The sequence below is a fragment of the Amia ocellicauda genome, chromosome 13 (assembly GCF_036373705.1).
Source record: "Amia ocellicauda isolate fAmiCal2 chromosome 13, fAmiCal2.hap1, whole genome shotgun sequence".
NCBI lineage: Eukaryota > Metazoa > Chordata > Actinopteri > Amiiformes > Amiidae > Amia > Amia ocellicauda.
The window spans coordinates 37,644,636-37,670,399 of record NC_089862.1 but is presented as its reverse complement, the minus strand read 5'-3'; the positions used below and the strand labels follow the sequence as shown (position 1 = coordinate 37,670,399).

Sequence of the window (25,764 nt, the reverse complement as noted above, 5' to 3'; positions counted from 1 at the left end):
CAATCGCAATCAGGGGATTCACTATAAACTATAAATGTCCTCTTCTAAACAGTACTTCACCGCAATTATCATCCCATCCAACCTACTTTTCTTCTCTTGTAAGAGGCACTTCAGCGGCCTGGTCCTCGAGGCTGTGGCGTGTTTCTCTGAGCACACAGCCGTTGCCGGACAATGATTTAGGTCATTTTTTTGATGTTGGAAAATCTGCCTGAATGCTGTTCATGACGAAGGTTGATGCAAAGGGTTCTGCGTGATGTTCTGTGTTTTGTTTGAGCTGTTCCTGTCCAACTCTGTTTGAAGGATTTCTCAGCCTACCTGGCGTTCTGCGGGATCGTCCTCCACAACGCGCAGCTGTACGAGACGTCCAGACTGGAGAACCGGAGAAACCAGGTACAGCAGCTCTCAGCACAGGGGAGATAACCGCCCGTAACTGGAACTGCCGTCCGTCCAATTACCCAGCATCCTCCTCCCTTATCTCCCAGTCACCTCTGAGCTACCGAGCCTTTATTGTGTTATAATCACTATACAACTGGAGAGATTACAGCAACACATGTCTTTGTACATGGTTTGCACAACAGTTATCATGTTCAAGGTGTTCAGAAAAGCAAATCAGCAAGACCGGTCAACAGAGCTGCAATTAAAGTGTGTCTAATAAACCTGAGTGTGACTTGGAGCTGCGGTACCTCAGGCTTGCTGTGGGTTTTTGTTTTTCAGTCCTGGCGGTTTGTTTTGTACCCTGAACTCTGAACTCTCTCTTCGGTCCGACAGGTGCTGCTCGACCTGGCCAGCCTGATCTTCGAGGAGCAGCAGAGTCTGGAGGTGCTGCTGAAAAAGATTGCAGCCACGATCCTGTCCTTCATGCAGGCGCAGGCGTGTACCGTGTTCATCGCGGACGGGGAGTCCATGGTGAGTGACTCCTCTCGAGGCCTGGGCCACCAGGACATGCTGAACACGCCTTCAATCCATAGTAATGTAGTGTGCTGTAGTGTGTCAGTGAGCCAGTGTGTAGTGTGCTGTTGTGTGTCGGTGTGCTGTAGTGTGTCAGCGTGACAGAGCAGATTCCAAGCCTCATACAGCGCACATCTCCTTAGTACGTCAGTTTGAAGCTGAAGTTTACATTAGGACATCTGTTTCAACACAAGATGCTATTATTATTATTATTATTATTGTGTGCTCGTGGGCACAACGCACAGCTGCTCAGTTGGAGAATGAGTCTGAGACTCGGACGCAGTTGTACTCGGTGAACATTTCCCCGGGAGCTTTGTCCCTGACTTCACAGAGGTACAGGGAGGAAAAGAGCCGGAAATTAATCTGTACACAAATTACAGCCATTGAACCAGCGATCACAGATAAAGCAGTTCAACTGAAGAGCAAAGGAGGAGAATATAAAGATATATACAGCTGTTTTCCAGTTTAATAACCATATCAAGGGACGTTTCACAAACCGCAGCAGAGTCGCTCGGTGGAGTGTGATTGGGGCAGACCTTTCAGAGGGACAGGAAGTGGAACAACACAGCGCTGACTGAATGCAGAGACATTGTTCTGAGGAACAGAAGTAACTCTGTGAACAGAGGGGTCCTGGATTAACCCCAAACCAGTCTTCAAGAAACAAGTGGGCATTCAGTGCCTTCAGTGGGCGACATGAACACACGTGGGAGGGCCTTGACCTGCAGTTCTGCTTAACAAACACCACCTGCTAGTGTGACCCTGTCAAAGGAATTATGTCAGTTCTGGGCTGCCTATTATTCATTTTTAGGAGTTTATTTTATTTTGAATGTGAAGACAAAGGATATTTTCTATTTGGGAATTCAGCCCTGTATACAGTATGTGCCATGTCTGAGAAGGCTGGTGTCCTGGAGGGAACAAGAACCGTACTGTGAGCGCAGCCTGAGAGGTCATGTATGTGCTGCTGTGTTGTGAGCGCAGCCTGAGAGATCATGTATGTGCTGCACCCCATGTGAGTGCAACCTGAGAGATCATGTATGTGCTGCACCCCATGTGAGTGCAACCTGAGAGATCATCTATGTGCTGCTGTACTGTGAGCGCAGCCTGAGAGGTCATCTATGTGCTGCTGTACTGTGAGCGCAGCCTGAGAGGTCTCAACACAGACCGACAGATGTGCGGGGAGGGTGGGAGCGTGGGAAAGCACTCGGAGGAGGGAAGGCCTTAGTCCATCGTGCTCAATTTGCTGCATTTGACTTATTGATCCGAGGAGCGGGCGAAGCTGCTCTTTCTGAAGGAGCCATACTATTTATTTATTTACCAGAAAAATCTGAAAAATTCTAGATTTCTGTTTTGTTTAATAAATACATAAGTGAAGGGTAAAAACAGAAGAGTGCAAACATAGCCGCTGTCTCATGAGAGCAGTGGCCGGGAGATATCGGCTACTTTCCCACGCAGGCCTCATCTATCACATGTGAAAGGGCAAGTTTGTGTTCCGGCTTGCCATGGAGACCCGCTTGTGTTTCTGAAAATTAAATAAAGATTTAATGTAAGGCCCGTAACGGCCAGTCATTATTATAGATTCAACCTAAAGGCTGGGGCAGATGTCCTGATGTTTATTGTCATGCATCGCCATTATTATCCATCAATAAAACCCTGTCTGGCTCTTCCTGCTGTAAAGACATTCAATTCTTCAGGCTGTCCTTGAAAAGAGTTTTCCATGTACTGTGTGTGTGTGGTATATTTACATGTATGTGCAGTGACTGTAGACGTCTGTCCCCTGGTTTAAGGCCAAGCCGTCTCACAGGGGAGACGGACTGGGGACGGAGGGATGTCATGAGTTCCTCTGTGGTGCAGCCCAGAATACATCAGACATCAGGAGTGAACAAACAGCAGTGCAATTGTGAAGTTCTTATTATACCAGCTATGAATAATTAAGACACACATACAGGTCCTCTATATGGGTCGACAAGTTGTGTCAATTGCTGAAGCGTCTGTGAAGAATGAAATGGGTTTACTGCGATTATTTAAAAAGTAGAACGCAAATTAATGTTTTAGAATTAAGATGCTGGTACTTTGATAAGAACTGGAGCCGTGTCGTTCCCCTGGAGTGGCTGGTCTGCAGTGGGAAATAAAACCCTGTGCGTTGAACTCTATAAAACTCTATGAAAGTCCCTATAAGGGGCTGAATCTGGCTGGAATGCCGAAATGAAATCGTGTTGGCAGCGTCAGGGGTGAGATGTCAGGGTGAACAGCTGTTACAAGTTCAAAAACTTGAAATTTTAGCTTGATTTATGTTTATGTTCCAGTTTCTCTAAAGAAGCCCGATTTCAAAGTTTGTTTACTTGGGATCTGTTTGATGGTGTCCCTGGAAACTGATAACTGGAGACATCTGTGGGGATCGTCCTCCCAAACATCAGCCCTAAACAACCCCTAAGATGAATGACCTTTTCACTGTTTTGCAGCACTCCTTCTCCAGTGTGTTTCACATGGACCACGAGGAGCTGGGAGAGTCTGCGGACGTCCCGAAGAGGTGAGGACAGACATCTTTACATCCAGTGCGTTTCCACAAGACAGACTGTCTTCATTGTTGGCTTTAGTAGTGATCTCTCTAGCCCAGCATGGCAGGACTGTGTGTGCGCGTGTGTGTGTGTGACTGTATGCGTGTGTTTGTGCATGTGCGTGAGTACGTGAGTGTGTGCGTGCATGTGCGTGTGCGTGAGTGTGTGTGTGCGTGCGTGTGTGTGTGTGTGCGTGTGTGTAAATAACTAACTCAAACACAGCTGAGACGATGCAGAAGTTGGGTCAGCTAGTGCTCGACTGTGGCTCCTGCTTCTCCGTGGAACGTCTTGAGCTCGGCCTGTTTTATCTCGCGGTTGTTATAGGCTGTAAAGCTGGAGCGTCCCGGAGACGGGGCTGATATAACGTCGAGTATAATAAGTGAAATATAACAGCTGCAGATTCTCTTGCTTCCCTTTCTTCTTTTTTTCTTTCCAGTGCTTTGGCTCTTCAAGTAAATTCCTTTCTTTCCCCTCAGTGTTTGGTTTTGAAATGCTTGTGTTGTATCCAGGAGACAAAGTCTCTTTTCTTCCTCTCTTGCTTTATTATTCAGACTCTTATCGGGAGCTGCTGCTCTTGTTGACACTGCCCTGCAGTTGGTTTATATCTCATTAACAACAGACACGTCCCAGGTCATCTGCAGATCTACAGTCCAGTAAAGCACTGACACTGATGGACATTTCTGACTAGAGATAAACACAGATTCTATTTATTTATGGATTTTAGAGAGTAATGGGGTAAAAGGTGAAGTTCAGAAATGTTTAAAAGAGATATGTTGGTGTTATAACTTGCCCTAGATGTGTTTTGACAGTTTTACGTTAGTGCCCTGGCTGTCCTTCTCCCGGTTATAAATCCTGGGTTAATAAACTTTCAGAGCATTGAGGATGTGCAGAGGCAGGCGAGTGCATTCGTACAGTAATTGAGTTGGTGTGGTTTGTGCCAGACGTGCACTCTGCTTTACCGTGCTGCTCAGTGTGGAGTCAATGTTCCTCTTTACCTTTTCGATTTCGTATTCACTCTACTCTACCTCTACTCCCTCTCACAACTGTGAAACACAACACGTGTCCCCACAATCCCTGTCCTGCTACACTAGGGTCTCGTGTACACTGTGCTTGTTGTCCTCCTTGGCCGTTGGCCACACTGACTGGGTCTGTCTTCTGTTTGTCTCCGCAGCCGGGACTGTGACGTCAGTAAAATCAACTACATGTATGCGCAGTACGTGAAGAACACCCAGGAGCCGCTGAACATCGGGGATGTGGCCAGAGACCGCAGGTTCCCCTGGACAGTGAGTGGCCGTGCACCGCCCCCCCGGTGTCCCTCGTGTTCCAGCTGTCTGCCGACACAGTCCAGCTCGACTTTAATAGTCTCTGTCCCTCTTGTTATTTAATAGAATGAAAACGCAGAATATGCAAGCGAGCAAATAAAAAGTTTGCTCTGCAGCCCGATTAGAAATGGGAAGAAGGATAAAGTCATAGGTATTTCCACCTTTTTTCTCTTCACGTTGTGTTTGTGGACATGCATGTGAGTGATCCTGCTTGTGCTGTTTGTGTCTGTTGATTTGTGTCTGATTTATTATCGTTTAATTGACACGTCCTGTTATTGAAATTCTGTGTCCTGTGTGTGCTTCTTACCCTGGACAGACAGGTAGGGAGGCAGGCAGGCAGGTAGGCAGGCAAGTAGACAGACAGAGAGAGAGACAGATGGACAGACAGACAGACTGTAGAGAAGTAGTAGAGCAGAGCGCTAGAGACATAGGGTAGAGAGGGAGTAGAGAGTTAGGGTATCTGTGGTGCTCTGGGCACGGTCTGCACCTCCACACATTACTGCCAGGGCTCACAGCACAGCAACGTGTAAACAGATCCTGGGAGCTCGATCCTCTGTGATGCATGGACTTTGATTAAAACAATCTTGGGAAAAGTTATTTGCAGCTCATACCATGGCCCTGTGTATATCCCACTCCAAACAACAATCAATCCAAAGCCTACTCATTTGTCCAGCTCAGGCACAGGACTGGGAATCGGGGTGGGTTGAGAGCTGCAGGGTTCCTGTGGGTGCCGTTGAAGTCGAGCAGATTCTCGAGTCGCTACTCGAACAGCTGAAACTGAAGGACGGGACGCCTTTGACATGTAAACAGCGCTGGACCGGAGCTACCCTGAACAAGATAAAAAATACCTCTTCCTCCGTCAGACAAAGCAGAGCGGAAGCCCCATCGTAGATACGCTTCATTAAAACGATGGATTATGCAGATCAAAAAGATTAATTTATCGAAACACTGAATTGATTTGAATAATTTCAGCTGCTGGTTCCTCCATTTCCTTCTGATTTTCTCTTCTAATTGATTTTTTTTTTTTCAGCCATGCTTTACATTTTATTTTTCTTCGCTGTAATTGTGCATTTTAAAAGATCTCAATTGTCCAGCACCTTTGTTTCCCATCGCAGTTTTAACGGTTCGTAATTTATTCTAATTAGCATTGCTGTTGTATATTTATGAAAAGGACCATTAAACACAACCATAGAATAACTCGGGTGAAAGTGAGGTCAGCTACCATTCAGACATACAAAACTATTGACTGAACTCAGTCTGAGAGAGACAGTGAATTTCTTTCGTTAGTAGAACTAGGAATAAACAAGTTCGTTTGTAATTAGATTGTTTTTAAATCAACATGGATTAAAAAGGTTTCCCCCTGTGAGATATAACGAGGCGTTGTTGAGGCTTGTGAGGCTCCCATCATTCAAACTCAGCACCGCGTCACAATGTCTGCTTGTTTTTGTTTGTCATTTGACTCACGCATGATGAGCGCATGTATGTCTGTATCCATGCGTGTTCGTATTCATATTATTCGATGCTTTGTCTTGGAGGGGTTTGCCAGCTGACAAACAAGATGGACGAAGCCACCGGGAAGATCAGAGCCTTCAACAGGAACGACGAGCAGTTCCTGGAGGCCTTTGCGATCTTCTGCGGCCTGGGCATCCAGAACACGCAGATGTACGAGACGGTGGAGCGGGCCATGGCCAAGCAGGAAGTGACTCTGGAGGTGAGCGCAGCAGGGATGGGGGGGGGGGGGGGCAGGACTGGTGTGCAGCTGTCTCCGCCGTGGGGGGGCAGAGTGTGTTTTTGTTTATCCCCCTGTTTGCTGAGAGGGGTTTGTCAGCAGTCGCAGCAGCTGTCAGGGCTGGAGCTCTGTCCTTATTGCCGGCCCTGCTGCTGTGATGGGGAGCCACCCCCCCGTGGTGGAGCTGTCATTCTCAGGGTCCACACTGACGCCGGCTCTCCAGCGCAGCTGACTGGGCCCTCAGCGCCACGTCCTGTTCACTGTGCGGCTCCGGCATCACAGTGGAGATGGAAACGCCCCTAGTCTCTCCAGGGCGCTTTGACACAACACACAGTCCAGTCCAGTCCTTTCCCAGTTACTCCAGGGTTGATATTGCTCTGCTCAGGCCATTCATAACTCAGCAGCGCTCTGTGTTGTGTGTCTGTCTCATGTGTCTCCTGTGTTCAGCTGTTGGATTCTGTGTTGTGTGCTCTGTGCTCTAACTCCCGTGTTTGGCAGGTGCTGTCGTACCACGCCTCCGCAGCAGAAGAGGAGACACGGGAGCTGCAGGTAACAGCGGTAAATTACAGTTTATTCATTCCTTTCCATCCCTTTCCATCCTCCCCACAAGCAGTAGTCCTTGTGTTATAGCCTGTGAGTTGACTTGTCACACTAGACAGATCACACTACATGCACTGCACACACCAAGGACAGGAGAACAACGGCCAGGAACACCACACGGACCTGACTACTGTAAGACCGGTTCAGCTGCAGTGTAGGCATGCTCTGCTCTGGATGAGACAGAGGTCCAGCTCACCTGACTGTGTGACCGATTTCCTGCGGCGGAGGAACTATCTGGTGACCTTGTTGGCCCTGCAGTCCAGCCGGTCCAGTTCAGGTCACCCTGGTGTACCTTGTGATGCTGGTCTTATAGCAGAGGACATTAGCACAACTGGGCCATAGGACGCGCTCCCACAATCACACACGATGTGGGGAAACACACAGGACTGTGATGAACAGAGCCACTGTGAACCCTATGCTGGGCCGGCCAAGTCCAGGCCAGGAGGACCTCCTTTGGTTTGCAATGATTTCTATTGACGATGTTATTATTATTATTATTTTTATTTCTTGGCAGACGCCCTTATCCAGGGCGACTTACAACCTAAGTGCAAAAATACAGAGAAGTACAAGGCATCAATCATTCCAAATTCAACTTAGCTAAAACATAGCAATTCAAAATAATACATTTTACAAATTCCAATTTATAATAGTACAGTACAGTAAGAGACTTCCTACATCCTGGACGGTGAAAGCTAAGTGCTGTCAAGATGTAGGGTTACAGACGAGGGCTACGGGAAAGGGAGCAAGGAGGAAAACAATCAAGAACGCGAGGAGCATAATAAGCTGAAGTGCCATCTAGCAGGGATAGAGGACTAATATTACAAGTGCTGTCGGAAGAGATGCGTCTTGAGTAAGCGCCGGAATGAGGTCAAGGACTCTGCTGTTTTGACTTCGGTGGGCAGGTCGTTCAGGGATGAGAAGGAGCGGCTCTGGAGGAAGGAGAGTGGAGAGGAGGCAGAGTTAGTCTTCTGGCACTGGAGGAGCGCAGTGGTCTGGAGGGGATGTATGGAGAGATGAGTGTCTGAAGGTATCTTGGTGCAGTGTGGTCGAGACAGCGGTAGGTGAGGGTCAGTGTCTTGAACTGAATGCGTGCCGCTATCGGGAGCCAGTGGAGGGAGCGGAGCACTGGAGTAGCGTGTGCGAATCAGGGCAGAGAGACACCAGACGATCCGCAGAGTTCTGGATGAGCTGGAGCGGCGGGTAGTAGATGCAGGCAGGCCGGCCAGGAGGGAGTTGCAGTAGTCCAGGCGGGAGAGGATCAGTGACTGGACGAGTAGCTGAGTTGAGTAGTCGGTGAGAAAGGGACGGATCCAGCGTATGTTGCTCAGGAAGAATCTATAGGTGCGCGTCAGCGTGGTGATGTGCTGGGAGTAGGAGAGCGCAGGATCGAGGGTGACTCCTAGATTTTTAGCGGAAGAAGAAGGAGAGAGTGTGGTGGATTCCAAGGGGATCGAGATGGGGAGGTCAGCAGAAGGTGAGGAAGAGTGGGGGAAAAAGAGGAGATCTGATTTGGAGAGGTTGAGCTTGAGGTGGTGCGAGTGCATCCAGGCGGAAATGGCAGACAAGCAGGAAGAGATGCGTGAGGGGATGAGAGGGTCAGAAGAGGGAAAAGACAGGAAGATCTGGGCATCATCAGCGTAGAAGTGGTAGGAGAATCCATGGGATGCGATGAGGGGGCCCAGGGAGCGATGTTGACATGATGCTGGAGAGACTGCCTTCCTGTCCTCAGAGAAGAGAAAGCAGATAATTCTGCGATCTTGGCCATGACCATGTTTCCATTACGGGACACAGAATTAATGCTCGTGTCTCCATCTTGTCTGGAGTTTATTCATTTGTTCTGGAGGCTGCTGTGCAGAAATGTTTTGCCTCGCTTTTGATTGTAAAAGCGATCTTGACCATTTTATCTCTGTGCTTTTACACGTCTGGCCTCAGGACTTAAACAAGCCGAGAACAAAAAGCCGATTTGTCACCCAGCTGCCGGTGTGTGTATCGGCCGTGGTGCAGTGTGTGTCTGTAGGCAGGAGGAATGATACAAACTCCGCTCGCACTCTGTAACCTCCGTGGAAGTAAACTGAACTAAACTCCGAGGCAGGAATCGTCCCAGCTGTGAACTGGAGATCTGAGGCTGAGTCCCTCTGTAACGTGCGTCTGTGAGTGCATCTGAAGGGCTGGTAAACACAGCGGGGAGCCGGGACTCTGTGTTCATCTCCAAATAAGGATTGTTCTGCAGCTCAGTTTATTTTGGAATGAACTGCAGTTCAGACTTTCATTTGCCTTTATCTTTCATCCGTGGCCGAAACCCCCAGCTCTGTGCACTGTGAGCACACCCCCATCCTGACAGAGAGTGCAGAGTCCCTGGGGTTCCCTGGCAGATGGGTCTCCCACATCAAACGCGCTCTTCTTGGGTTTCCCTGCCATTTGTTTCCGTTACTCGGAGCCCGGGTGCATTACACCAGAGCATCTCCTGAGAGGGACAGATTCAGATGTCTTTTCCTGCCTCCTCCCCCAGATATAATGGTGACTTTGACTGACGTATTGAATGTCTTGCGTGACTCTTGGTGTCTTTGTGTTCTGGAAGAGGCCTGAGAGTAAACAAAGAAGATCTGCATGGAAATGAGGCTGATGTTCTTGTGTCTCCAACCCTGTGCTGTAAAATCCCAAAGTGCAGGCTGGACACACACACACAAACACACAAACACAATAAAGAACAGAGTATTCGGAGCTTCCCCAGTAGAGACAGAGAGCAGTCTCCAGTGTATCAGCTCTGTAGTAACGGTTGTCATTCCCTGGAGAATTCAGGCCCTGCAGCCATCCCTCCATCCCTCCATCAGAGCCAGCAGCTGTGGTCTCTGTCTTGGTGTCTCACTCCACTGGGGCCAGTGGTAACTCAGTCTGCGTCTGTTTGATCTCAATAGAGGTTGTCTCAAGCTGGTGACAGTCTATCATCTCTTTATTGGAGCTGGAACTGTGATGTTGGCATTGGGATCCAGTTCCCCTGAAGCTTCCGTTTAGGAAGACTCACAATGGTGTTATCTGACTACGCAAAGAGTGTGACATCGTCCTCACACTGACTGATCACAGACTGAGGTGCGACTGATTACCCATCTCCACACGGGACACTGACTGTCTTTGCATGTGGTCCCATCAGGACACAGGTGTCTACTGTTCACAGTAGAGATCAATGTCAGTTAGTACTTGTGCATCCCACTATCATTGTTTTTGTGTTGTGTTGCAACGTATTGTGTCTTGTGTGTGCAGGCCACGGCCGTGCCCTCCGCCCAGTCTCTCCGGCTGCTGGACTTCAGCTTCAGTGACTTCGATCTCTCAGATGCTGAGACCACCCAGGCTGCCATTCGCATGTTCACCGACCTCAACCTGGTGCAGAACTTCCAGATGAAGTACAAGGTACCACAGCAGGGCTGTGTAGCTCAGGGCGAGGAGAGGGGAGGGGAGGAGAGGAGAGGACAGAAGAGAGGGCAGGAGAGGAGAGGAGATTGGAAGAGAGGAGAGGGCAGGGCGGTGTGTCCTCTCTGTGTTAATGGTGTGTCCTCTCTCCGGGCAGAGCCTGTGCCAGTGGATTCTGAGTGTGAAGAAGAACTACCGGAAGAACGTGGCGTATCACAACTGGAGGCACGCCTTCAACACGGCGCAGTGCATGTTCGCGGTGCTGAAGTCTGGCCGGCTGCAGGTGTGCCTCCTCTCACTGCCCCCTTAGTTTGGGCTTTGTTTGGAAAATGAACCGGCCTTGCCAACTGGCATCACTGTGAACAGGATCTGATGACATGAATTGGAATTAATTAATGTTCGTTCTTTTGCAGAGTAATTTAAATGATCTGGAAATCCTGGCCCTGATGATTGCAACGCTGAGCCATGACCTGGATCACAGAGGAGTCAATAACGCCTACATCCAGAGGTACACATGAACGATCGCTCTCTCCGTGGGCGGGTGACCAGAATGTTAGTGTGGTAAACCAATGTTCTAATCACTGAAACATCAGTTCAGTTTGAATCCTGACAGATTCCTGGCTGACAGTGTCCCCTCACTCAGACATGGCCCACCTGTGCGGACCCCTCTGTTGGACTCTAAATCTCCTCCTCTGACTGACTGACAAATACCCTTTTCTTCATGTTCAGACACAGATGTCAGTCTCTGCTCTGTGCTTTTCTTGCCTTGGCACTTCATTCATTGGTGTCCGTGCAGAAGTGTAATATTGTAATTACAGCTGCAGAAATGTATTGTGTTGTGATCTTATTATTATTATTATTATTATTATTTATTTCTTAGCAGACGCCCTTATCCAAAATATAAGTGCAATACAAAGTACAAAGTGCATAAAAAACAGTGCAGTTCAACTGTGTTGAACCTTGGATCAAGGCGTGTGTCAAATAAATAAGAAATAGGATTTGAGTGAGTGTAAAAATTAACACGAAAACAAGAATAGGAACAGGAACAGAAATGGAAACAGAAATAGGAACAAGAATATAAACAGAAATAGGAATAGAAATTAACAGGAATAGAAACAGGAATAATAACAGAAACAAGAATAGAAACAGGAAAAGGAATAGAAACAGGAATGGAAACAGAAATAGGAACAAGAATAGAAACAGAAATAGGAATCGAAATTAACAGGAATAGAAACGGGAATAATAACAGAAACAAGAATAGAAACAGGAATAGAAACACGAACAGGAAGAGGATCAGGTCACGTGGCGCCGCTGCCCCGACAGTCAGGAGAGCTGAACCGTGTCCCTGTGTTTGCAGGAGTGATCACCCGCTGGCGCAGCTCTACTGCCACTCCACGATGGAGCACCACCACTTCGACCAGTGCCTCATGATCCTCAACAGCCCAGTAAGTCTTCGCCCCGCCGGGCCCTCCTGTGCCACTGCGGACCTGCTGTGCGGAGAGAGACTGCAGCATGGGGAACACGTGGCGTAAAATAGTGGATCTCTGTCCAGAAATGGTGTGTTAAACTACCCTCTTCTGTTGCAGGGTAACCAGATCCTGAGTGGCCTGTCCCTGGAGGAGTACCGGGCCACCCTGAAGATGATCGAGAGGGCTATTCTGGCCACAGACCTGGCTCTCTACATGAAGTGCGTACCGAGTGACCGGGTGACAGTTGCAGCTGGCGGCAGGGGCAGGGGAGGAGAGGAAGGGAGTGGGAGCTATGGATGGTCTACATTTAGGATACAACTCAGACTGGGACTGTCGCCCACTGCTACACATTAAAACAGCACAACAAGAAGTACTTATAAATGCATTGATTGTCAAGAATCACAAAGTAATTCAGCAGATATTCAGCAGAAAATTGGCTCAATTGTGATGGTTTTACAAGCCAAAACAACATTAATAACCATAACATGCGTACAGATACTTTAATACATCATCCACTGGCACACAGAGCAGCCAGTTCTCGGACACAGTTCACTTATTAACGAGCTGGAGGACAGGCCCAGGAGACTCGGTGTCTGTGTGCTGCTCTCAGTGTCTCAGCTGCACAAATCACACGCATGACCGGTGGCTGAGCCGGAGTGACACCTTCTGGATGGATGTTAAAAATGAGTTTGTGCTGCCAAGCCTAGATACTGCAGTAATACTTTAATACAGCCAAACGCTGCTCTGATTATCCCACAGCTGAGCAAAGCAGACACACAGTTATGTCTTAGTTTGTTTTTCCTTTCTGTCTCGTGTTCCTTCGCACAGCTCTGGTTTGACATTGTCTTTGTCGTCTGAAATCCCGCTGGCTGATCCAGATTAATGACCCCTGACTCCTTTCCACAGGAAGAGAGGAGAATTCTTTGAACTCACCAAGAACAATCAGTTCATCTGGGATAATGAATTCCACAGGGACCTGCTCAGGTAACTGCTGATTGCTGATGTCAACAGCCAGACTGGAGTGACATGGCTCCACTGTCCAGAGCCGTGTGTGTGTGTGTCTGTGTGCCTATCTGTCTGTGCGTGTGTGCATATGTGTGTGTGTTCACCTGAAGATAAGTCTCCTGTTACTGATGTACAATATTCTCTTGGCTTTATGCGACTGTGAGACCCTGACACTCAGACTCACGCCCACAGTTTGCGCCCCCAGCCCTCGATCTATTCAGAGATTCATTCCCACTATTGGGGCTCCAGCTCTACTGCACAGTAATGTTTAGCCAATATTGTTTTTGTGTTCAAAGTTCTGTGTGGAATTGTTTCCAGTTTCTTCTCACAATGAGGTCACAGTGGGCAGGTGGGCTGAGAGAGTGCGACTGTGGCGCCTCTTTCCATATTTAGCCTCACCTCATGCGTAAAGCATTTGGTCCCCTGGGCTGGAATTCGGTGGAGTGATAGACATATAGACTATGTGTAACTCAGCTGGTATTGATGCTAATGCCTGGTATATGGAATACTGAATGTACTGGGTAGCTCACATGTTTCTACACAAACACATTTCAATAGAGTAAGGCTACTTTAACCCTCAGTAGGGCAGAGCAGTTGCCACTCTCGAGGGACAAAGGGGCTTCTCGTTCTCATTCCACTATGAAAGTCGTTATCAGGATAAGGATAAGTCAGATTGCCTGTGTTTTCTGTGGAGACAAGGGCTGCTTCAGGTGTGTGGGAGTCTCAACAGGCAGTGAAAAGCTCATTTACACATACATGTGCGTGTTCCCTGAGGGTCTGTCTCTCTCCTCCTGCCTGCAGGTCAATGCTGATGACTGCGTGTGACATCTCTGCCATAACCAAGCCCTGGCCCGTGCAGCGCAGGGTGAGTGACCGACCGGCACAGTGCCAAAGCCCGGGCTCTGCAGGGCCACAGACCACCACCACAGCCCGGGCTGTCCCTGCACCAGACAAGGCACTATTACCAAACTAAGACCAGTCTCGCTGTGTGCATTGCTGTTTAATGTACGTTTATAAAATTGTAGACTGCCGAGGACCATGGAAGCAATATCGAGAGGTTATAAAGTAAGAAATATGTACAACTGTCTGTTAATGTGTGGTAGTGAACCGATTACAGGCGGTACAGGACAGGAGTGAGGGCAGGGCTTCAGCAGTGGATTTGAATTGAATGATGAGACATTGGAGCCCTTCCCCCTGCTGGCAGGAAGCGGGAGTCGCAGGCTCAAGCTCAATCTTCAAGCCAAAACAACATTAACAATCGTACCATTAATAACCGTACAATTATATAAGCTCTTTATCTCTCTAACTGCGTGTTACATGAGGCTTCAGTCTCTGAGTGTCGTAGCTGCTCATCAAGACACGGATCAGTGCCTGGGTTTGCAGAGTCAGTGATTCTCAGAGGTGTCAGATAGTGCTGAGGGGTGTAAGACGAACACGTCTGATTAGGCTGGGGTTGTGTGTCGCACAGACCTGGACTTGGGTCCGTTCCTAGCACTGTTAGATATCACAGAGTGACCGACGCAGTTCTCACCCCGAGCCAGTCAGACGTACGCAGCCGGGTGTGCAGAGTCCATTAAGACCTTGCTTCCAGCAGCCGTGGTTTGAGCGGAATCTCGTTTACACCCAGGCAGTGCAGTAGCTGTCATGCATTTGCCTCTTATAAACACAAGAAACACTACAAACAAGTGGAGGCCTCCTGGCACTTATTTGGTTATGTGATAATAACAAGCTTATCCGCAGATGTTGTCCAGCTGTTTTTGAGGAACTCTGGGGCGTCTGTCTATCTGCTCCAATAATGTGGAGACGTAACTTGTTCCAGACGCACACAACCCTATTTGAAGACCTTTTCTGTCTTTAAAAGCACCTCCTCTCAATGTCCACCTCCTGGACTGAGGAGGCTGTGCAGCGCGTGTGGAAACACAAAACAGAGCATAACGCATCACTCCTAACACAACAGAGGCAGCAAGTGCAAACAAAGACTCTGGAAAAGCGTTGTTTTATTTTGTTCTGGTGTATTCATATCACAACTCTGACGTACGATTCCTAGATCTGTAGCCTAGAAGGGCAGTGTGTTTGACTTCTTCTCTTCCTTTCGTGTCTAGATTGCGGATCTTGTTGCCACTGAGTTCTTCGAGCAAGGAGACAAGGAGAGACGGGAACTCAACGTGGAGCCCATCGTGAGTGATTGACGTGTCTGACAGCTGGTCTTTAACCGGCAGGACCCTGAGAGATGCAGAAGACAGAGATAAATAACAGTGGTGCTGGTCTCACAGGGACCCAATCTGATCCTGCTTAATTGGCAGGACCAAATGTATTTTGCTGCTATTCCTGTGCTGAGAGTCTGCCGTGTCTCTTCCCCTGCAGGACCTGATGAACAGAGAGAAGAGGGACAAGATTCCCAGCATGCAAGTGGCTTTCATCGACGCCATCTGTGTCCAGCTGTACGAGGTGCGTCTACACCACAGTCCACTGGTCACGTTCTGCGATGATGCGGTGTGTCAGCGTGTGGACTGTTTTCTGTCTGTGTGTTTCAGACCCTGGCTGGGATGTCGGAGTCCTGCTCACCCCTGCTGGAGGGATGCAGGAGGAATCGGCAGAACTGGAAACACCTGGCAGAACAAGGTGAGAAAAAGATGGTGAACGGAGCCTCCTAACCCTGCGGACACGAGACCCCCGAGGGACAGAGCCAGAGCATCACCCGGACTCGTGCGCTTTTAAACTGTATTTATTACTTTGTCCTTCATGGATGAAGTTCTTTTTTCTTCTAACACATTAAAAATGCAGGCCTTTCCTGAGGACTCTCCTGCCTCAGACATAGCGAGAGAAGGGGTTTTATCAGGGGGTCTCTCCGCTCTCTTGTGGGGGTCCGGCCCAGTGAGAACAGTTACTCGAGCGACAGTCCAAAAGACATGTAGTGCCTTCTTTTGGATTTCATGTCATCCTAACGTCACTAAATATTTATTTTTGTACGTATTTATTAATTTAATTGTGGGTCAGCGACATGTTAATGCCACAGTCGCTGGAACTGTAGCTTTTCTTTTTCTAACGCGATGTTTCTCAGTGTCGACCGACCTTGTATTGTATGTAGAAACACAAAACCTGTTCCTGATGCAAACATACGTGTTCACAGGACATTTAAACACATCTAGTTGCCCATTTGAAAGCTGCTTGTAAACGTTTTTCATGTTGGTGATGGTTGACTTTAGGGGCTTCTGTAATGCATCTGATGTGATCACTACTGTAAAGCAATTGATTAGCTATGAAGCAATTGTGAAAGCAAGTAATGCGTGCAGGAGGACGTCCCCTTGCTCTTTCTGGCGAGTGACTCCACTCACAGATGTCACCACAGGATACATTAAAGTGACCTTTAGTGAACTTTAGTGACCAATAGTAGGCAGTTCCTAAATATTTACATCTTGCAGAATAAGTAGAAATTTCTAAACAAGGAATTTATAGAACGTACTGTGACTACCTGTAATACTTCACTTTTTTCAAACTAGGCAGCACTTTTATAGACCAATGAGGCCATTGTACTGCGTTGTGTATCGTCACTGTGTTTGAGTCTGTTATTATGGGATGGCTAGGCATTTAGACCAATGTATCTTTGAACTGTGCGGTGGAAGGTTGCGCTCTGCAGTTAGTGACAGGACTGTGAAGACGGGGTGTGTGGACATGCAGATAACGTCTCTGTATCGCCTTGCGTTTGTAGTTTCTGCTTATGACACCTGTACAAATGCTGAGAATGATATACAAGCTGCTGGTAAAAGACAGTAAAATAATGTGCTTTTTTCTACATTATAATGACTGTGTGTGTGTTTCCTTAATCCCTCTTTTCTATAAAAAATAAATCTTCCAATTTGGAGTGAAACAAAGCAGCAAGTTATGCCCCTTAAAACCAGTTCTTCCCATCGCAGACACTGACAGAAAATACCCCTTACCCCGCTGGGATGTGCAAGACAGGTGCAGGGGGCGGAGCAGCTCAGGTGAACGCAGACATTCATGTTTCCAGTGGCTGGTGAAGCCAGGGCCCAGAACGGTCAAAACACCTACAACTTTCACATCATCGGGGATCAACTGATCCTCCGTGTCATCAGAACTATTTTCTCCCTGAAGAGCTCCAGCCATCGGCTCAATCTGGCAGCTCCTCCGCGCCGCACCTGACCTCTCCCAGCGGCAGAGTGTGGAGTCGAGAGGGGCTCCTCTTGTAAACGCTGTCTCCACAGGCCCTCGGTATCCACCGTGAAGGAACGTTTCAGACGACCACGTCCTCATTATACTGTGATAGTAAATTAATAAAGTCTACATCCAGTGATGAATATGCCTCTGAAAACACGTGGATTATTATTATTCAATTTCTGAGCAGACACCCTTATCCAGGGTAACTTACATTTGTTACAAGACGTCACATTATTTTTACGTTACCCATTTATACAGCTGGGCGTTTACTGCAGCAATCTAGGTACAGTACCTTGCTCAAGGGTACAACAGTGGTACGCCCACCTGGGATTGAACCCACAACCCTCCTCTACAGCATCCAGAGCCCTGCCCATGACTCCATTGTCTGATTGTGCTGCTTCCACTCATGTGTGAGAGCAGCGACACCCCAGCACGGACACTCAGGAGACGAGGCTGGTCTTATCATTAGTTCCCAAACCTCACAGGGGCGAAGCTGTAGCACGCTCTCTCTCCCTCTTTACACCACGGGACAAGCAGGTTCCTGAGGCTCTGAATGCTTTATACTCCATATTTAAATAAGTTTGAGAAAGTGGGTCTCTGTCTCCACCTGCTGGACACTCAGTCACAGCAGGGTCATTCCTCCCCACTCGTTGAACACGGGGTCCCATTCGCACATTCAGGACCCCCCGCTCACCGAGCGCGCATAGCAGTTTGGCTCGATCCCACAGCTGTAGATAACAAGGTTACCTGCGTGTCACACAGCCTGCGCTGGGCGCGAGCTCTGCAGTATCGGGGAGAGCTGCGCCTGCGGCCCCCACACCGGTCACGGGTCTGCTGCTGGGTTTAGGAAACAGCGGAGAAACAAGAAGTGCTTCTCCGCACTTCTTGTGAGCAACAGGAAGAGTGCGGAGATACAAGCCTGCTACAGACTGGGCATCAGAGGCGTCCGAACCCCCGAAATGCCGCAAACCAGAGCTGGACCCTCGACCCGTGGGGCTCTGCAGCTCAGTATGCTTATGATTTGTCTCTGTCTCTCATATCCTACCATGGCCGATCTGGAAGAGCTTCCTCTGGATCGACCCGTTCACACCTCCTGTGACTCGGTTCAACTCGAGAGTGCAGCCCTGGTCCTGCAGAGACGTTAGTTCTGACTCATTAAGCAAGCGTTTCCTGAACTAGTGGCAATTGTTTTTATAGGAGTTCGGGGGGGAAAAAAGAAGAGAATTCAAAATGTATCACTTTATTTTCTTCCATTACAAGACTAAAGTGAAGCAAATTAAATTGAGCAACAGAAGGCAGACACACAGATGCCTGTTATTTTACAATCATACAGTTTTGAACCAGTTTTTAAAAGACATACAGCAGATCTCAGAGCTGCGCACACGGGACAACGCAAACCCACAGGGAGACGCACAACAAGTAAAACAATAGTTCAACATCGTGAGAAAGAAAAAGAAAGAGAAGAAAGGAAAGGTGACAGACGAGCTCTATGTACAAAGCGCCGCTCCGCCGGCCGCTAGACGGAGTCCGTCCTCTTGTAGGCCACCATGCTGCTGACCTTGTGGATGGTGGTGGTGAAGGAGCGCAAGCGCACCTCCTCCGAGTTGCCGATCATCTGGGGGCCGGACTCCTCCCACTTCTCCGGCACCGCCAGGTCCTTGTCCGTGTAGATCAGGATGTCAAAGGCGCCTGGAAGAGCGATCACAACAACATGGCCACAGCACAAGTCACCCCCTCCTCTCGAACCTCAAGCCCTCGCCTGCCCCGCGCTACGATTGCCAGCCAGGGACGGCACATCTGGCAGATCGTACATTCAACACTCCTCCAACAGCTGCAAGAGCACGGTTCTACTACCCAAGACCAGCAAGAGCCCAGGATCGCCTGCATACTGAACTCTTCTGAGGCCTAAAACTCCCTGGATCAGGTAATCAAGCCGAGCCAGGCGGCCAACAGTAGAGAAACCACTCAGTGGAGATTGCCCAGATTAGTCCCCCCGACCCCTGCGACCCTCCAGCCCGGCCCCGGCAGGACTTACATGCGGTTTCCAGAACGGGCAGGAAGGTGACGGTGGCCGTGATCTGCCTGAAGATCGACTGGATTTCCTTCTGGATGGATTTGATGGATTTCTCCCTCGGGCAGCTGAGGAGAGAGAAACCAGCAGAATCGTCAAGCTGTACGTTTGATCTGCCCTGCAGTTATTCTCACTTGTGTCTGCACTTCCACTCAGTACATCTGTAGTCCAGGAAAACCAAAATGGTTCAGGAGGAACAAGAACTACACTTTCACCTTCACTAAAACATAATGCACTTTCACTAGCCAGGGGGCCCAGCGGTTTTGTATTGAATCTGCTCATGCTGTGTGTGATTTTAGAAAACGGCAAATGCAAATTCAGCAAAATAATGTAATCAGAAATGGACTAGTAAGAACCTCCCCCGCAGTAAATACCTGCTGTCCTTGGCGGTCTTGTCGCACTCGATGTCGAACTGCCATCGCTCCAGGACCTCGTTGGTCTCCAGGCAGGTCAACACAATGACGATCTTCTGCACAGTGCAATCAAACAGCCACTCTGTGTAGAGATTAACACCGGACTTCAAACCTCACACTAAGTGTGACAGCAACAGACTCTGTTAGTGTACATCTAGCACATTAAATACCTGAACAACAATGTGTGTCCGGTCCCTGCTGTGTGTGTGTGTGTCTCTCAGTGCGTCTCTGTGAGTGCGTCTGTGTCCGGTCCCTGCTGTGTGTGTGTGTGAGTCTCAGTGCGTCTCTGTGAGTGTGTCTGTGTCCGGTCCCTGCTGTGTGTGTGTCCGTCCGAGTCTCAGTGCGTCTCTGTGAGTGTGTCTGTGTCCGGTCCCTGCTGTGTGTGTGTGTGTCCAGTCCCTGCTCTGTGTGTGAGAGAGAGAGAGAGACCAAATCATAAAGATAGGAGGTTTTGGTTATCTGGAACATTGGAGCAATGAAACTAAATCCCAAAGAGAACTGGATTGCTATCGGTCCCTAAACAGAGAATACACCCTGACAGAGTATCTCTTCACTGTCAGAGATACGAAGCAGAGATGCATCCTGACCAAGTACAGGCTCAGTGACCACAGCCTGGCCAGAGAGACGGGCCGACACAGGCAGAGCTGGCTGCCCAGAGAGGAGTGGCGCTGTGGACACAGAGACAGGAGAGGTGGACACAGAGGAGCGGCACTGTGGACACTGCGAGACAGGAGAGGTTGAGACAGAGATGCACTTCCTCCTCCACTGCAATAAATATGCCAAAATAAGGGACACATTCTTTAATAAATTCATAAATATTATAAAATCATTTTCTGAATATGTAGCTGACTGCCACAGCCTGAGGGGCTCACTGTGAAAACGTACATTTACTTTATTTATAGTTAACAAGTTTACAGCTGGTGCTCATGTATATGTCTATTAAGATTTTATTTATAAGTTATATTGTACCGTTTCAATATATATATATATAATTTATATTTTTTTTTCCCCTTTTTCTTACCTTTTTTTTTTTTTTTTTTTCAATGTATGTATACAATATTAACTGCTTTGGCAACACTACGAAACTGTTTGTCATGCAGAGAGAGAGAGAGAGTGTGTCTGTGTCCGGTCCCTGCTGTGTGTGTGTGAGTCTCAGTGCGTCTCTGTGAGTGTGTCTGTGTCCGGTCCCTGCTGTGTGTGTGTGAGTCTCAGTGTGTCTCTGTGAGTGTGTCTGTGTCCGGTCCCTGCTGTGTGTATGTGTGTGTGAGTCTCAGTGCGTCTCTGTGAGTGTGTCTGTGTCCGGTCCCTGCTGTGTGTGTGTGTGAGTCTCAGTGCGTCTCTGTGAGTGTGTCTGTGTCCGGTCCCTGCTGTGTGTGTGTGTGAGTCTCAGTGCGTCTCTGTGAGTGTGTCTGTGTCCGGTCCCTGCTGTGTGTGTGTCCGTCCGAGTCTCAGTGCGTCTCTGTGAGTGTGTCTGTGTCCGGTCCCTGCTGTGTGTGTGTGTGTGTGTGTCTCAGTTTGTCTCTGTGAGTGCGTCTGTGTCCGGTCCCTGCTGTGTGTGTGTGTGTGTGTCTCTCAGTGTGTCTCTGTGAGTGCGTCTGTGTCCGGTCCCTGCTGTGTGTGTGTGTGTGTGTCTCTCAGTGTGTCTCTGTGAGTGCGTCTGTGTCCGGTCCCTGCTGTGTGTGTGTGTGTGTGTCTCTCAGTGTGTCTCTGTGAGTGCGTCTGTGTCCGGTCCCTGCTGTGTGTGTGTGTGTGTGTGTGTGTGTGTGCGTGTGTCCGTCCGAGTCTCAGTGCGTCTCTGTGAGTGCGTCTGTGTCCGGTCCCTGCTGTGCGTGTGTGTGTGTCTCAGTATGTCTCTGTGAGTGCGTCTGTGTCCGGTCCCTGCTGTGTGTGTGTGTGTCCGTCCGAGTCTCAGTGCGTCTCTGTGAGTGTGTCTGTGTCCGGTCCCTGCTGTGTGTGTGTGTGTGTGTGAGTCTCAGGGTGTCTCTGTCAGTGTGTCTGTGTCCGGTCCCTGCTGTGTGTGTGTGACAGTGTGAGTCTCAGTGTGTGTGTGTGTGTGTGTGTCCGGTCCCTGCTGTGTGCGTGTGTGTGTGTCTCAGTTTGTCTCTGTGAGTGCGTCTGTGTCCGGTCCCTGCTGTGTGTGTGTGTGTGTGTGTGTGTGCGCGTGTGTCGGTCCGAGTCTCAGTGCGTCTCTGTGAGTGTGTCTGTGTCCGGTCCCTGCTGTGTGTGTGTGACAGTGTGAGTCTCAGTGTGTGTGTCCGGTCCCTGCTGTGCGTGTGTGTGTGTGTGTCTCAGTATGTCTCTGTGAGTGCGTCTGTGTCCGGTCCCTGCTGTGTGTGTGTGTGTTTGTGTGTCTCAGTATGTCTCTGTGAGTGCGTCTGTGTCCGGTCCCTGCTGTGTGTGTGTGTGTGTGTGTGTCCGTCCGAGTCTCAGTGCGTCTCTGTGAGTGTGTCTGTGTCCGGTCCCTGCTGTGTGTGTGTGTGTGTGTGTGCGTGTGTCGGTCCGAGTCTCAGTGCGTCTCTGTGAGTGTGTCTGTGTCCGGTCCCTGCTGTGTGTGTGTGACAGTGTGAGTCTCAGTGTGTGTGTCCGATCCCTGGGTGCCCCGGCGGCCCTACCCTTCAGCTGCGCCACCACGCTGCTCAGGTAGCTCTTGAGCTGCGGGTCGGTGGTCATGTGCAGGCTCAGGTCGTACTGGGTCACCCGGGTGAAGCTCTCGGGCGGGTACACGCCGCGCTGATATAAGATGCTGTTGATGCCGAAAGCTGTGCGAGAAAGACAACACAGGGCGTTTACAGCTGCAGACGGCGGCAGCCGGCAGCTCTCCCACTCGTTAGCAGGACAAACTGCAAGTCTCTCCGCCATGAGAGAGACGCCATAAGCCCCCATATACCTACTACATCGCACTGCCGGCCCTCCGAGCTGCACAGCACACACCGAGCAGCGGGCCGGCGTGCACTCCCTGCGGGCCGAGCGGAGCTCCGTCTAGACCCGCTTTACCCGGATCACCAGGGCCGGAAAAAGCGCTGCGGCCGCCGGATTCACTTACAGAAGAACTCCGCCACCAGCTCGGTGCTGCCCTTCAGCGTGATGCCGGTCAGGGTGCTGGACATGGCGCCGCTGTGCTGGCCGGATCGGTGCGGGTTTATCGAGTCTGACTGACTGCAGCTCCTCTGGCGGATCCGCGCAACGTCGGTTTGCCTCCGCAGGATTTGAAATCCCCGCGTCACCAGCGTGCGCACGCATGCGCACAGCGCCGGGGTTAAGAAGCCCGAGCGGGCGGCGTCGCAGCTCTGATGACGTCACGTACAGCCGTGCAGCCAAAACGTGCGTCCATAGGAGCCGCACAGAAACAGCGTGTTACCCCCGAGCCTGCACAACGCCGTCCTGGGATTCATTAAGTCTAGTAAACGTGTTTCTTTACCGAGGGAAGACGGGGGGGATATTTATAGCAGATAGTTATAGGAGAACATAAACCTCGGTGGTCCACGGCCAGGCTTATTGAGATCCCCCCGGGGGCACCGGCCAGCAGGTGTTTAGGTCCGAATGATCAGATTGTGGTGTGGCTGTTATTCCTAGAGCAGCGGGTTTCAGTCCTGGCCTGGAGGAGCCCCTGCCCTGCTGGTTTGTGTTCCAACTGAGCTCTCAGTTACTTAATTGAACCCTTCATTGAAGTCATTTGCTAACATTTGACTCCTTAATAAGATGATTTCCTTATACAATTTTCTACTTAATTTCAAACCCCTACCGTTCAAAATAATTGAAAGGCTCTGGTTTAGGAAATTTAGGGTTCAATTAAGTAATTGAGAGCTCGGTTAGAACAAAAACCAGCAGGATAGGGGCTCCTCCAGGCCAGGATTGAGAACCCCCCGTCCTAGAGCATCACAGAGATGATTATTGCTGGGTCCAGGTTATATTTTTACATTAACAACAGCTACACAACGAAACCTGGTTGTGTATCAGTACCAACACAGCTGAGAATCATTGTTACACTGGCCCAATAGAGACAAATATGTGTTGCATTCAGTATTCAGGTTCAATGGCGTTCCCAGGCTGACTGATTTATGTGTATATAAATCAGGGGCCGCTGTTTGAAGGTGGGGGGTGCCCAGAGAAACAGCCTCGTCTCCAGTTTTATAAATCGTGGGCCATGCCCCTGCCCCAGTGCCCCACTGTGCAGACACCTCCATCAGGCAGCCCTTCTGAGTGTGTGGCCCCATGCCCCAGCTGTGAATCAGAGAAACAAACCCTGAAGGACTGCACTCTAGAGCAGTGTGCTGCAGTAACCAAGTCCTCTGGCAGAGGGCGCAGTTGAGATTAAATCACACCTGCAAACACTTACTTGTTTATTTCCTGATCCAGGCTGTCCTGGAAAACCTATTGGTGCCAAATGCAGCTTTATGTTCTGCAACCTAGCAATGGACTGATCTGTAAAGACTGAGCTCTGACCGGTAGGTGTTTCTTTAAGCCGGTATTGTATCATAGTGTCATTATGCCATGATTGGACATAAAGCCGTAAATAGCTTCTCTGTGCTGTCAAAACAGTCCCCCAGTTTGGGGCTTACACTCTGCAGCACATGTACAGCTGAGAGCTAAAGTGCTTCTGATAATCCTGCCCTGAAACACTGGATCTTTTACTGGGTGCCTGCTGTTAATAATGGAGTTCAACTGGTTTATTTGGCACTTTGCCCCGATTCCCTCTAGGTTTATAAGTATAAGAGCAGCAGCTGGAGTTTAACTCACAAACCGAAGCGTTGTGTCACAGAGTATGCAGGATGTTTGGTGTATTGTACAGCTTTGTAAACATGTGCTCTGTTAACCATGCAGTGCAATCTGGGGAGCGTTCCTGCTGTAGGAAAGTGTTTTCTTAATGCTCTCTGTTAGTGTAAGCCTGTCTTTTTTGTGTCAACTCCAGTTTGACTGTCTGGTTTGTATCTAACATGTCATTCATAACATTAACTTTGGTTTACTTCAGATACTGCAGTGATAGGACTTTGTAAACTCTGAAGGTCTTCTCTCCCCCACATCACAAAGGAAATCTAAACACACATTAAACATCTGATCTGAAAGCATGTGTGTGTCAGCAGGGCACGCATTATATAATCTGTGAGAAACACTAAATATTCCTCACTCGTTAAACCCAGTATGTTTCCAGTTAAAACTGTATCCCAGTATGTTTCAGGATTGTTAATTTTCTCTGTTTTGAATCTCCTGATACTGTATATGTTTTAAGTTTGGGGAAACTGATAATTTCTGATAATGAGGTGTAGCCATCACCGCAGTGACATCTGTTGTGTTTGGCTGTTTTAAGTGCTTCAGAAATCACAGTGGCTGCCACACATCTGTCCTTTTCCATCTCCCTAATGAAGTCAATAACGGCTTCATCTGTCTCTCGTTACCAGCGACTGAGACTCTCCCCCAGTTCTTGTCTGAATGCTGGAGAGCCGAAAGCCGAACAACGGCAGGCTCAGTTACTGGGTTACCTGGAGATTTTACAGAAATCCTTCTAACAAAGGGAAACTCTACACCCATGAACCCAGTGGGATAAAAAGCAACACACTCTGTTCATCTCAACACGTGGAAAGTGGAATGCGAAAAACAGTAATAATTGTATTACAGTTTGGTTGCGTTTGGCATCTCTTGGCCATGTGTGACATTTTCCAGCCCCACGTGGCCTTTTTCCTCTCATTTGTAATTTCTCTGTCACGTATGATGTATTTTGGTCGCGTCCGATACTTTGTGGGTTTGAGGTCATGTATGACGTGTCGCTCTGGTTTGCACTCTTTCCTGTCTGTCTGGCTTCTCCCAAGTGGATGTGCTGAGAAAGAGAACAGGATAAGCAGTTATTGGGAATGGACAGAGGTGCTGTATGTTGTAATATTCGCCGGGTTTTCCCAGGTGGAACCCCAGCCCAGGGTCGGGAGAACACAGCTTTATTGATTCTCTAACACAGCGACACACACTGGGGAGGAGAGACTGAACAGATGCTGCTCCTCTGGCTTCCTCCTCCCCACAGCACCGCCTGTCCCCCATTAACCCCTCGTTAGGTGCGGTGGCACATGACAATAGGATGACCG

At 49.1% G+C, this 25,764-nt stretch overlaps 2 protein-coding genes across 7 annotated transcripts in view; one reads left to right on the top strand and one right to left on the bottom strand.

Moving 5' to 3' along the window:
- The window catches only part of pde5ab (phosphodiesterase 5A, cGMP-specific, b), a 37,778-nt gene extending 18,882 nt beyond the window's left edge, over nt 1–18,896 (top strand). For 2 of the 6 annotated variants that reach the window (XM_066720911.1, XM_066720907.1), the window contains exons 5-22: nt 301–390; nt 769–906; nt 3,408–3,475; nt 4,675–4,786; nt 4,892–4,976; nt 6,361–6,536; nt 7,053–7,112; nt 10,413–10,559; nt 10,717–10,842; nt 10,973–11,067; nt 11,917–12,004; nt 12,146–12,246; nt 12,935–13,012; nt 13,835–13,898; nt 15,136–15,210; nt 15,398–15,481; nt 15,568–15,655; nt 16,897–18,896. In XM_066720911.1, the coding sequence (XP_066577008.1) occupies nt 301–390; nt 769–906; nt 3,408–3,475; nt 4,675–4,786; nt 4,892–4,976; nt 6,361–6,536; nt 7,053–7,112; nt 10,413–10,559; nt 10,717–10,842; nt 10,973–11,067; nt 11,917–12,004; nt 12,146–12,246; nt 12,935–13,012; nt 13,835–13,898; nt 15,136–15,210; nt 15,398–15,481; nt 15,568–15,655; nt 16,897–17,111 (1,890 nt within the window). In that variant the 3' untranslated portion in view covers nt 17,112–18,896. Of the gene's footprint in view, nt 1–300; nt 391–768; nt 907–3,407; nt 3,476–4,674; nt 4,787–4,891; nt 4,977–6,360; nt 6,537–7,052; nt 7,113–10,412; nt 10,560–10,716; nt 10,843–10,972; nt 11,068–11,916; nt 12,005–12,145; nt 12,247–12,934; nt 13,013–13,834; nt 13,899–15,135; nt 15,211–15,397; nt 15,482–15,567; nt 16,835–16,896 lie in introns of those variants that run through there. The other 4 variants (XM_066720909.1, XM_066720910.1, XM_066720913.1 and 1 more) reach the window with 4 other exon arrangements.
- On the bottom strand, nt 18,434–22,935 carry mad2l1 (MAD2 mitotic arrest deficient-like 1 (yeast)). The gene is made up of 5 exons (XM_066720914.1): nt 22,737–22,935; nt 22,306–22,452; nt 19,655–19,775; nt 19,245–19,348; nt 18,434–18,898 (listed from the first exon to the last, which is right to left on the bottom strand). Exons 1-5 carry the CDS (start codon nt 22,798–22,800, stop codon nt 18,726–18,728), a joined length of 609 nt encoding a protein of 202 aa, XP_066577011.1. The 5' UTR covers nt 22,801–22,935; the 3' UTR covers nt 18,434–18,725.
- Nucleotides 22,936–25,764: the final 2,829 nt, after the last annotated feature.